The following is a 12,848-nucleotide window of genomic DNA, read 5'->3' as shown; positions in this document are numbered from 1 at the left end:
TGTTTTTGTCAGTTTACACTTGGTCAGACAATACGCTTCTCCTAGTTATTTTTAATTAGAGTTTAGCCTATTTACTTTGTTTTTTTTTCATGAACTTTATCATGATAGTTCCTAATTGGTTGGATCCTTTTTTTTTTTTTTTTTTTAATTGATAAGTGACCAATGAGAACATAGGGTGTGGCCTTACTGGCCATTTCTGTAAAGTTCCTGATCAGGTCCTCTCATTTGCATGCTTTGTACTGATTGACTTATTGCAGGTTCATGATGCATTATTTAAAGAGACACTGAAGCGAAAAAAATATGATATAGTGAATTGGTTGTGTACTATGAATAATTACTAGATTACCAGCAAAGAAAATATCCTCATATTTTTATTTTCAGGTATATAGTGTTTTTTTCTAACATTGCATCATTCTCTAATATGTGCAGATTACACAACACTCAGCATTCAAAATGATTCTTTCAGAGCAGTCTGTGAACTAATGACCTCTCCTCTGGCAGAGAAAAAGTAATTAGTTCACTTACAGTTGAGATAATAAAAGTCAGATAACAGCCCTCTCCACGACTTTTTTGCATAGAGATAACAACTAGAGTTTCTTAACTCTTCCTGTACTGGAAACAATTAAACTGATATATCTGATCTTAATGTTTTATTTCTTAGCTGTACTACACATACAAATCATAATATCTTTTTTTTTTTCCGCTTCAGTGTCTCTTTAAAGGAATACTGTCGATACCCAAGTGTTCTAAAATGACAGTGTGCAAATAATGTAAGTAGCTGTGTAAACATTTTCCTACTTTTCATGTTAAATAGAGGCAAAAGCTGTAATTTATTGAGGGTAGGATTTAGCTATATTGGGACAAATCAATTGCAGAAGGGGTGTCTGCTTCAATGCACAGCCAGAGTTGCATATCAGACTACAGAAAGCAAATATCAAACATATCAAACTCTGAAAGCAAAAACAGTATGAAAAAGCTGTGGCAATTAGTTACATTTCCTCTGCTTTCTTCAGACACCTCAGTCAGAAACACAGGACACAGGATCTGCAGCTGTTGGGAGCTCTCTCTCTCTGTCACACACAGAGCTACACATAGAGTTAACTGATCAAGTGTGAGGGGAATTTTCTCTCTCCTCCTTTTGGCATTAGTAAAGTTTGAATGTATTTTGATAACCGTAAACAAAAAAGTTGCTACTAAAATGTATACACCAGTACTTAGCAGCACTTCCTAAACAATCCCTGTGTCATTTGAAAAAAATATGTGAATCGATAGTATTCCTTTAAGACTTGTGCTGTGTATTGTTTGTTGTGCTGCATGGCGTGAACAAGAGCCCTAGTGGCTCGAAACAGCGGGCTGTAGCCACTTATGCAGCATTTTATGTAACTTTGTACCTACCTTTCATACAATAAAGTGGATTTGATTGTAAAGGAGCTGTGCTGGATTGAAGTGGATTCTGTAATATATTATTTAGCTTGTGCCTGCTGTGTGAAGACCATTTCTGTGCCAATCCCAAAACTACTTGTGATTTACTGTTGTTCATATTGTTTTACTGCCTTCACTTTTTCAGGACATGGACAATCAGCTCCCTACCACTGAGATATGCTTCAGATGCAGGTTTGTTTACAATGTAATCATTGCATTTTGGCCTTATGATGTGTAGTTCTTTTTTTGTTTTCATAGAATAAGAACTACAGATTAAGTTGGCAACTGTACACAACAGCAATTCAAGAAAAATAGGTGAACAGAGGGTAAAATGTCCACTTCCTCCACAATTGATTGAGTTACACAGGCTGAATGAGTGTCACCGGTTAGGCTTTAGCTTGATCCTTTGGGGACACTGCAGTGCACAAGAGATGTACAGACCTGTCCCACAACTACAGGCAAGGGATGCATCTGTTTCTGTAGAAAAAGGAGGAAGGACAACAGCGTGGCCGATGGCATATCAGCTTCCAGCAGGCAGGGTGAGGAAGGGAACATTGGGATCTGGCTTCACACTGACAATGTTGGGGGGACAGCTGTGCACAATCTAGACATTCTTCACGGCTATGTGGTTCTGATAGGCCACCTTGTCTGAGTGCCATCTAGTGTGTGTACATGGCCTTACATAACATCTCATGTTTGCATTGCAAGTCCAGTAGTGTCTACGAATATCTTCAGCCCAGTCCTTTCAGTGGCTATGAATGTTAGTTGTTTAGTCTATGATGATACTGCTCATATTCACTTTGCTGAGAAGGGAAGGTAGGTGACATGGAAGGAGAAGTAGGTACTGGTGAAAGGGGGCCTAATTTATAGGATAGGAAGAAGGAGAGGTCTAGCCATGGATGAAGCACCAATCGATCGGTTCTACTTATCCATGTGGTGTTGCCAAGAAAGACCTATTAGTCGTATGTTGCCATCGGACGAAGCTTAGGTGACGACTACTATTCCGTGACCCTGATACAATCCTGAATTTTTACACAATTTTTGTGTAGAATATTTAATGTATGATGCACTGCTGTCTGTAACCAATACAGATCAGTCTTCTCTGTCAGTAATTGCCAGGAAAGTGTTATACAGAGGGCTGTGGAGTCGGTACAAAAATCTTCAGACTCCAACTCCTCAATTTATGAAACCACTGACTCCTTAGTCTAATTTATACAAAAGCTATGGATTTGGTTCAAAAATCATCCGATTCCTCACTTTATTGAAATCACCGACTCCAGGTACCCAAAATTGCTCTGACTCCTCGACTTTGACTCCGACTCCACAGCCCTGGTTACACGTGTAAACATTTTGTTTTAACTGCTGTCTAATAAAAGTAAATGTCTTGCTGTTTGTTCAGGAAAAAGAAAAATCGAGAAGGTCCTGATTGCTAACCGAGGAGAGATAGCTTGCAGAGTGATGCACACCGCTAAGAAAATGGGGGTTCAGTCAGTGGCTGTTTATAGTGAAGCAGATCGCAATTCTATGCATGTCTCCCTGGTAGGTTTTTTGCTAACTAGCAATTGTGACTACTGGAATACACTTTTCTATACTATTAATAGCCTTCATTTATAAAGTAACAGCCTATTACACGCTGCTATGTATTAAATAAAAGGCATAGATTACAAACTCGAGATAAACCATCTCAAAAACATGACACAGGAGGAGACAAAAACATTGCCCAAAAGTTCTTGCAGCATAGCAATTTATATGTAGTTTTTTTTTATTTTATTTTTTTTTTTCAGGACTCGGCCCTTGTCTTACTTTGTGTTAGTGGTACAGTATATTTCACCTGAAATTGATCTTGTCTAAAATTTTAAGTAAACTAAACTTATAAAGGTCTCCAATAGACCCCTTGTTAGTTCAGTAGATGTCTGGAAATGGAAGCTGGAACTCTCCTAGAGTGTCGACTCTCTTCCACCCTCCTTTTAAATCCTTTAAAGCGGAATATGACCCTGCATTTCAACTTTGCTCTAAAACATTATTTACAGCATATTATATGCAACCAGCAAATTTTTTTTTTTTTTTTACTAGACCAGCATTGAAAGGGTTAAACACAGAGGTTTAAAGTTCCGTGGAGAGATATGCAGAAGTTCAGATAGATACATTTAACTAAATAGAATGTAACAAGTGATAAATGTTACACACTCTTTGGCTGTCCTCCAGCTCCTTCTGTCAGAGAGAGTGAGTCACATTCCACACTTAGATACATTTATGTAAACAAAATGTATCTCTGTAAACTTTGGATGCGTCTGCAGTTCTCTCCAGGAACTTTAAAGCTCTGTGTAACCCTTCCAATGCTGGTCTAGTAAAAAGAAATGCTGGTTGCATATAATATACTGTAAATAATGTTTTAGAGCAAAGTTGAAATGCAGGGTTATATTTCGCTTTAAAGAATACTACCAATGCCCAAGTGTTCCAAAATGAGAATGTACAAATAATGTCTAAGTAGCTGTGTAAACGTTTTCCTACTTTTCATGTTAAATATCAGAGGCAAAAGCTTTAATTTATGGAGAGTAGGATTTAGCTATATTGGGACAAATCAGTTGCAGAAGGGGTGTCTGCTTCAATGCACAGCCAGTGTTGCATATCAGACTACAGTGTATTTTTCTCTGAAAGCAAAAACAGCATGAAAAGCTGTGAGCGTTCTCTCCCTCACACACACACGGAGTTACACACAGGGTTAACTGATCAAGTGTGAGGGGAATTTCCCCTCTCCTCATGGCTCATTCTGCAGTAAAGTTTGAAAATATTTTGATAACAGTAAACAAAGAGGTTGCCAGTGAAATGTTTACATCAAGACTTGGCAGCACTTCCCAAACAATTCCTATCTCAATTGAAAAAAATATGTAGATCGATAGTGTTCCTTTAAGGTTCTTTAAGTTGTTTTTTTTTTGTTTTGTTTTTTTTTAAATCTCTCAAATAAAAAAAATAAATCTCAAACTTGCACAACAGATAACAGAAGGGTTCTTCCGACCTGTCAATAACCCAAAACAGAAAGCAAGGGCATAACTTGTGTAGTGAAGCCAGTAGTATAATTGTTAAATGCCCTCTTGGCTGCAAAAATGTGCAATTCCTAACATACTAGAACGTTGCTTTATGAAATACTGCTTTCACAGCCATTATATAGAGGTTTACAAAATCTATACGCATACTTTCATTGTTCATAGGTTATTTGCAAGCATACATTACAGGTTCCCATGTCGATGGCCTAGACCGCTATGGTTATAGCTACATTTCCTCTTATGCTCTTTGGTAAGGAGAAAGCACGAGATTCCCTGCCTTGTCTTTACATTGTTGTTCAGAGTAATGTTTACATCACACAGTACTAGGGACACCATGGAAGTTCTGCTTGGATGCAGAGGATCTAAGAAGTCTTGCTCGTCCACACAGGACACCCACTATAGCCTTAGTTATGTAATGTGATCATCATCATATGGTGTACAGTGATGGAGGCAGGAATTCCCAGCCTTCTCATGTAAGCCCATACATTCTAAAACTCAATATTCGTAATATAATTTCATCTGACACTCGTCTGATTGGCTAGGGGAGGAAAGATCAACTTGTATGCTTAATCCTGGGCTTAACGTAAAATTACTTTTGATTTTCAGTGTTGTTAATTTTGCCACTCTAGGTAATCATCCAATATTATTGCAGGCAGATGAAGCCTATCTTATTGGTCCAGCTGCTTCCCAACAGAGCTATCTTGCCATGGACAGAATAATGCATGTGGCGAAATCTACAGGTGCCCAGGTAATGTATTCTGTTTTGTGCTATTACATGTATGAAATGCAGTTTAATGTCTATTGGTTTGCTGTTCAGTGTTTACACTGCAGATGGTACTATTATCTAACCTGTCCTCACCAACTGATTTTGTCTGTAAAATATGTGAATATAGAGGAATTCCATACTTAAAAGTCCCTGTTCTTGGGAAACACAATAGCGTGTAATACCTATTCCTCTCCCATGATATCTAGGAGTGGGGTGAAAATGTCTGTAACAGTATCAGCACTGAAAGATGAGCTAAAGAAGCATATATTACCAGACTGAATGCTGTAAAAACAAAGCAGGAGATTTGGGCACAGCTGGCGCCACCATAGGCAATAATAGGAATTAAGGCTATAGTGGCACTCGGTGAGTAATTTGGGCACCGTCAAAAGACAGAGCACAAAATAGTAAGAAAAAACACTGTAATTTCGGCCCCCAGCAATAGCTGCCAGCTGCATTACATCTCCCCCCCCCCCCCCCACACACACACACACACACACACACACACTATCCATGGCGGCCTGGAGGGGTAATGGTAATTAACGCCAACTTGTGCAGGGGCAGGGTGAGCCATGTATCGGATTTACCCTGCGCCCAAATCTCCTGGCGGCTGCATAATACACATAGAATGACATACCTGGCCTTACCCAGGGGTTGCAGCAGTTTGTGGAGGGCACTGACAGAAGGAAGCTGGCAGCCAGAAGACTGGAAGAAACATTTTATCATTGTCCCTGGTTGAGCAGTGATGCAATCTATTAGCATTATTATGAAGGGTTACTATTATAAGATCCTGCTAGGAACACTTTCAAACTAAACTTATCTCGAGCCAAAGTGTTTATTTTTGTATTTTATACAAAGTATGTATTTCTTTGACGTGCTGAACTGTTTAATACTTCTGGTTCTTGGGAACCCTGTCAAAGTTCTTCTTTACAAGTTCTAGGGCTGAGTTTTACTTTTTACAGTAAGAAGTCATGGGCTAAATCCCATTATGGCATATATAAAATATGAGCTCTCAGATTTGCTTACTATTATTTAAAACCGTTGCAGATGATTTAGCTGTTCTTATTCTTGATATAGGCTATTCACCCAGGTTACGGTTTTCTATCAGAGAATACAGAGTTTGCAGAACTATGTAAGAAAGAAAACATCATTTTTATTGGACCCCCCTCTTCGGCAATCCGAGATATGGGGATCAAGAGGTAAAGAACATTTGTATTATTCTTATGCATTTGTATAGCGCTGAAACATTTACAACAGCAGTTTCCAGACTATATGGGATAATTCATGACACTGTACTAATTGTCCTTCAGAGGGGATCACATTGAGATGCGCCCACTACAGGCTATGGGTAGTTTTCGGAGGAATCCATTCACCAGACCACCCCCCCCTTCCCCCTTGTATATGTAATTTTTAGCCGGGGAAATGGGAAGAATCCTATACAAACGCACCGCATGAGTGCCTGCAGTGCAGTTTCTAGGCTAAAATTCACCCAGGGCGAGGGTGTAAAAATTGCGCCCCCCCCCCCCCCCTTGCAGCAAGGTATGGGTGCCCGCAGTATAGGTTAGCCAGGTCTAGTTGCACTCAGTATAGATTCCCCCAGTATAGGTAGCCCAGAACAGGTACCCCAGTGTAGGTAGCCAGCTATAGGTCCCCCCCCCCCCCAGTATAGCTAGCCAGGCATAGGTGAGCCAGTATAGTTGCCTCCGGTATAGGTTAGCCAGGTTGGTGCCTCCAGTATAGGTAGCCAATAGTTGCCCCCAGTACAGGTTAGCTAGGTGGGTGCCCCCAGTATATGTTAGTTAGGTAGGTGCCTCCAATATAGGTAGCCAGTATAGTTGTCACCTGTATAGGCTAGCTAGGTAGGTAGGTGCCCGCAATACAGGTTAGATAAGTTAATGTTCCCACTATAGGTTAGATAGGTAGGTGCCCCCTAGTATAGGTTAGGTAGGTGCCCCCTAGTATAGGTTAGGTAGGTGCCCCCTAGTATAGGTTAGGTAGGTGCCCCCTAGTATAGGTTAGGTAGGTGCCCCCTAGTATAGGTTAGATAGGTAGGTGCCCCCCAGTACAGGTTAGATTAGGTAGCTGCCCCCTCAGTATAAGTTAGATTAGGTAGCCGCCCCCTCAGTATAGGTTAGATTCGGTAGCTGCCCCCCAGTATAGGTTAGATTCGGTAGCTGCCCCCCAGTATAGGTTAGATTCGGTAGCTGCCCCCCAGTATAGGTTACATAGGTAGCTGCCCCCCCCCCCCCAGTAAAGGTTAGATTAGGTAGCTGCCCCCCAGTATAGGTTAGATAGGTAGCTGCCCCCCAGTATAGGTTAGATAGGTAGGTGCCCCCAGGATAGGTTAGATTAGGTAGCTGCCCCCCAGGATAGGTTAGATTAGGTAGCTGCCCCCCAGTAAAGGTTAGATTAGGTAGCTGCCCCCCCCAGTAAAGGTTAGATTAGGTAGCTGCCCCCCCAGTAAAGGTTAGGCCCGGTTCACACTTGCGGTTTTGCAAAAACCGCACCGGATGTCCGGACCGCACCGGAGCCGGATCGGACCTGAACCGTACGGTTCCTGTCCGGATCCGGTCCGGTTGCATACGGTTTCCGTGCGGTATGAACACGGTTGCGGTCCGGATCCGGATTCTAAAAGAGATAACAACCTGTATAAAAACAAAAAAAAATGTTGGGGTCTGGGAGGTCAGCAGAAGGGGGACCTGTGGAATCAGGCCCTCCGCTGTTTAGCACTCACCTCCACCTCCAACATGCTGCCAACATCTCCAGCTCGTGCTGCTCCACTCCAAAATGGTTGCCCATGTGTCCCCGATACAATATCGCCGCAACAATCCTCATAGGAAGTGGGGTAGAACATCCGGATTTTTTGCCAGTGTGTTGTGCGCTCTCCGGTTCTCATTGGTTTCCATTGGCCGGATGGTGCAGTCCGGCTCCGCCCCGGATACGGCTGCCGGAGGAGCCGGACCAAAAAATAGCGCATGTTGGAACGGACACCGGAGTCCGGATCCGGTCCGGCTCCGGTCCGGACGAAACGGACACATGTGAACCCTGGCATAGACTACATTGCTATGCCGTGCGTCCGTTTCGTCCGGCCAGCATGCGGTGCGGCTCCGGCACGGCTATTCCGGATAGCCACCGCTAATGTGAACCGGGCCTTAGATTAGGTAGCTGCCCCCCCAGTATAGGTTAGATAGTTAGCTGCCCCCAGTATAGGTTAGATAGTTAGCTGCCCCCAGTATAGGTTAGATAGGTAGGTGCCCCCAGTATAGGTTAGATAGGTAGGTGCCCCAAGGATAGGTTAGATAGGTAAGTGCCCCCCCCAGGATAGGTTAGATAGGTAGCTGCCCCAGTTACAGGTTAGGTAGGTGCCCCCCATGATGGAGGGGGAAGCCGCAGCCATGGGGAGGGCAGCCCGACCTCTCCCTCCCTTCCTCTCCCCGGCCGCCCTCCGTGCTCCCCCCTCGGTGTGCAGACAGCAATGTGCAGGGAAGCGCTATAGAAAACTACTCACCTCCCTGGTTCCAATCGCTTCTCTCTCGCCGCCAGTCTCCTCTCTCCATAGACGCTGATACACACGCTGCTTCCTGTTTAGAGCAGCGATTGGAACCAGGGAGGTGAGTAGTTTTCTATAGCGCTTCCCTGAGCATTGCTGTCTGCACACTGAGGGGGGAGCACGGAGGGCGGCCGGGGAAAGGAGGGGAGGGAGAGGTCGGGCTGCCCTCGCTGCGGCTCCACCCTCCATCACAGCGCCCCCCTCCCAACAGCGCTCAGGGCGCCAGCACGGGCCGCACGGCCCTAGAAACGGCCATGAGTGCCTGTAACTTAGCCACCCAGTTTATGTTGGTCATCTCATAAGCATTTCTCTCTATTCTTGATATTCAAAGTCCTTAATCCGTTAAATATCCAACTGTTCTCTTAGCACTTCAAAGGCAATCATGTCTGCTGCTGGAGTCCCTATCATAGAAGGTTACCATGGGGAAGATCAGTCTGACCAGCACCTTATGGAACAAGCCCAGAAAATCGGCTATCCTGTGATGATTAAAGCCGTCCGTGGTGGAGGTGGAAAGGTAAAGCTGCTATTGTTTATACACTAGACCAGGCATGGGCAAACTTGGCCCTCCAGCTGTCAAGGAACTACAAGTCCCACAATGCAATGCAGGAGTCTGACAGCCACAGTCATGACTCATAAAGGCAAATGCATTTTGGGACTTGTAGTTCAAGAACAGCTGGAGGGGCCGAGTTTGCCCATGCCTGCACTAGACCTTAGGATGCTTCAAACTCAGATGAAAATTATTTGTCAGTAACTCAGAGCTTCACCTGTCTCATGAATTACAAGTGAGCATGTAGGTTATTAAGGCTTTTAACGCACAGTAAAACCGTATTACCTCTACAGGGTATGAGAATTGCGAGATCAGAGGAAGAGTTTCTGGACCAGTTAGAATCTGCACGGCGAGAAGCCAGGAAGTCCTTTAACGATGATGTCATGCTGATTGAAAAATTTGTGGACAATCCAAGGTAAAATATCTGGAAAGTAATATCTGCATAAAGAAGTTTCAGATCACCTTCTGCAATCTTCTGTTTCATTTTTCTTGTTAGACATGTCGAGGTCCAGGTGTTTGGGGACCAACATGGAAATGCGGTTTACTTATTTGAAAGAGACTGCAGTGTTCAAAGAAGACATCAGAAAATCATAGAAGAGGCTCCTGGGGTAAGACTACATCTGCTTCATCCAAAACCAGAGGCGTATCTAGAGGGGTGCAGGCATGGCTTGTGCCATGGGCGCCACAGCTGTCTTCTCCTCCCTAATGCTTCAGCACCATACTGAAGTATGCCTCTCAGGCATTTGTACCTGCTCTTATACTGGAGGACATCTCTCACTACCTATACTGGGAGGGTCTACTTATACTGGGGGGCACCTGCCAAATCTATACTGAGGGGGTTACTTATACTGAGAAGAACCTCATTACCTATACTGAGGGACTACTTATACTGGAGGGATACCTCTTACCACTTATGCTAAAGAAGGCTACTTATATAGGGGAAACATCTCTAACTACATATACTGGGAGGGCAATGTAAACATGGGTCTACTTATACTGGGTGAACTACCTCTGGCTACCTATACTAGGGTGCTACCTCTGGTTACTTTTACTTGAGGGTTAATTCTAGCAACCTATACTGGGGAGACTTGTATCATTGCAAGAAAATAAGCTGTTATTATGGGACAAGGTGGTCTGATGGGGTAAGGTGGGGGGGGGCGCAATTTCAGTGTTTGCCATAGGCGCTATGTCACCCAGATACACCCCTGTCCAAAACCTGCACAACTTTACTTTTTATACTATGTAAGGCTCGGAGTGGATATTTATAGACAAAGGCAGAGCAGAAATGGGCTGCCTGTAATGAAGCAGAGAGGGATCTCTCCCGGCCTGGCAGTCTGTACTTCAAAAACAGACACTGGCCCCAATTCACTAAGCTTTATCACTGACACTTTATTGAATGTTTGATAATTTACCTCATGGGTAAAATCTTATTTTGAATTCACTAAGGTGTTATAGGTTTATTGAACTTTTTTGCAAGCGTCCAGGAGCTCCAAACAATGCTCAAAAGCAAGCAGTTGGTGTGCCAAGGTCCTCACCCCGGTACCTGGGGGTCACAGCAATGAATATTCCACGAAGGACCGGCACCACACAAAGTAAGTATAGCTCTTTAAGGCTTTATTGATGCAGGCATGACGACAACAACAAACAGTTGTTTCGGCCTCCTCAGGCCTTTCTCAAGTTGTAAAATGGTCATATAAAGCATCATACATCAAACACACATATTTATAAGAAAGATCCACCCCTCAGGTGAAGCCCCTGACCAATCACAGGAGGCAAGCAAAGGAGGACCTGATGGGAGACTGTTGCGTCCAAAAAGGACCAATAGATACTGCATATTTCAAAAAGAAGAACTCACCAATCAGGTGTGCAAGAGGAGACCCCGCCGCCAGCAACCAATGTGAGGGCAAACGGGCGCATCATAGCAGCATATCCGCCGCCTCCATCCACGGAAGCGAGCGTTCTGGCGTCAGAGTCATGTGAAGAAGTCACATGACTTGGTCAGCTGATGACCCAAGAGCCAATCCTATGCGCCCCAGCCGTCACCCAGCGCAGAAGCAGCCCGCGCATCATCACAGTAGGTGGTGCTAGAGCGGCCAAGACATTGCCATAGCAACATAGTCAAAACATATACACACAGACCGCAGCATTCACCATACTGCTGCGCGGTTAAAGGGGAACTCCACTTGCTCTCCAATTGAGTCCTGTGTCGGTCTGTGAAATAAAAACAAAGCGAATTAAAACCACAAAGTGCCAATACTATACTATAAAAATTATACATATGCGAAAATGCTAAGTCAAGTCACCACCATCCTAAATACAGAATCCCAAATCTAGCTCGCGATTGAGCCCTGCCCTACCCATAGCGTCCATACGCCTAATCCAGCCCGCCTCCCTACGTAATAGTTCTTTGGTTCTGTCCCCTCCCCTCCAGTTTGGGGGAACCCCATCTATGGCCATCACCCTGAGTTGGGAAACATTGTGTCCGCAAGATTTAAAGTGCTCTGCCACTGCCTGTCCCGCCGTGCCATTTCTAATGGCTGATTTATGCGCAGAAATCCTCACCTTGAGACACTGTGTAGTCATACCAATGTAGATAAAGCTACATGGACATTTAAGTAGATATACCACATAGTTAGAATCACATGTGTAGTGCCCCTTGATATGGTACACAGTGCCCAAGGTGGGATGCAAAAAGGTGTTACCACGTATAACACTGTTGCACATGTGGCAGGACAGGCAGGGGAACATCCCAGTTTTAATCCTGTGAGCCTGAGTTTGAGGTGCCGATCTAATCCGCAGTTTATCCCGTAGAGTCGGCGCACGGCGAAACGACATCATAGGAGGAAATCTAAATTCGGGCACCGTGGAGAAACCACCCCTCAACAGGTGCCAATGTCGGCGTACTGCTCTTGCCACTACGTCACTGCACACATTATACGTCGAAACGAAGGGTATACGTGGTACACCCCTCAAACGACGACCTCGACCGCGGTTTTTCTTTTCCAGAACTTCCTTAGGGTAACCTCTAGAGCGAAATTTCTCACAGAGTTCATCCTTACGATCAGCACGTCTGTCAGGCTCACTTACAATCCTATCCACCCTCGAAAACTGACTGCCAGGAATCCCATCCCTCACACCACCAGGGTGGAAGCTCCCATAGTGGAGAGTGGAGTTCCTGTCAGTCGGCTTCGTGTATAAATCAGTGGATATAGTCCCATTGTTGTAACTCACTAAAACATCAAGAAAGGGTAACTGCTCCGTGTTCCAATTTGCCGTTAATTTTATAGCCGGGCACTGCTGGTGTAGTATATCAATAAACTCATCCAGAGTATCACGTGGCCCCCTCCATATGCAAAATACGTCATCTATGTAACGCCACCAGCACATAGCGTGCCGGCGGAACAGGGGGCTCAGGTAGACAAAAGTTTCCTCATACAGCCCCATAAAGAGATTTGCATAGGAGGGGGCCTTGTTAGAACCCATCGCAGTGCCACGTAGCTGTCCAAAGAACCGCCCCTCAAA

The 12,848-nt window shown here is 44.3% G+C and overlaps 1 protein-coding gene across 3 annotated transcripts in view; it reads left to right on the top strand.

The window, feature by feature from the left end:
* MCCC1 (methylcrotonyl-CoA carboxylase subunit 1) overlaps positions 1 to 12,848 on the top strand; it is a 61,900-nt gene that overhangs the window by 22,146 nt on the left and 26,906 nt on the right. For 2 of the 3 annotated variants that reach the window (XM_068281094.1, XM_068281092.1), the window contains exons 2-8: positions 1,568 to 1,614; positions 2,822 to 2,961; positions 5,119 to 5,214; positions 6,307 to 6,428; positions 9,146 to 9,293; positions 9,620 to 9,741; positions 9,823 to 9,934. In XM_068281094.1, coding sequence (XP_068137195.1) covers positions 2,881 to 2,961; positions 5,119 to 5,214; positions 6,307 to 6,428; positions 9,146 to 9,293; positions 9,620 to 9,741; positions 9,823 to 9,934 — 681 coding nt within the window. In that variant the 5' untranslated portion in view covers positions 1,568 to 1,614; positions 2,822 to 2,880. Of the gene's footprint in view, positions 1 to 1,567; positions 1,615 to 2,821; positions 2,962 to 5,095; positions 5,215 to 6,306; positions 6,429 to 9,145; positions 9,294 to 9,619; positions 9,742 to 9,822; positions 9,935 to 12,848 lie in introns of those variants that run through there. The other variant, XM_068281093.1, reaches the window with a different exon arrangement.

This window comes from Hyperolius riggenbachi, chromosome 4, assembly GCF_040937935.1.
Source record: "Hyperolius riggenbachi isolate aHypRig1 chromosome 4, aHypRig1.pri, whole genome shotgun sequence".
In the NCBI taxonomy this organism is placed as follows: domain Eukaryota; kingdom Metazoa; phylum Chordata; class Amphibia; order Anura; family Hyperoliidae; genus Hyperolius; species Hyperolius riggenbachi.
The sequence above is the reverse complement of the archived record's forward strand: the minus strand, read 5'-3'. Positions and strand labels throughout refer to the sequence as shown.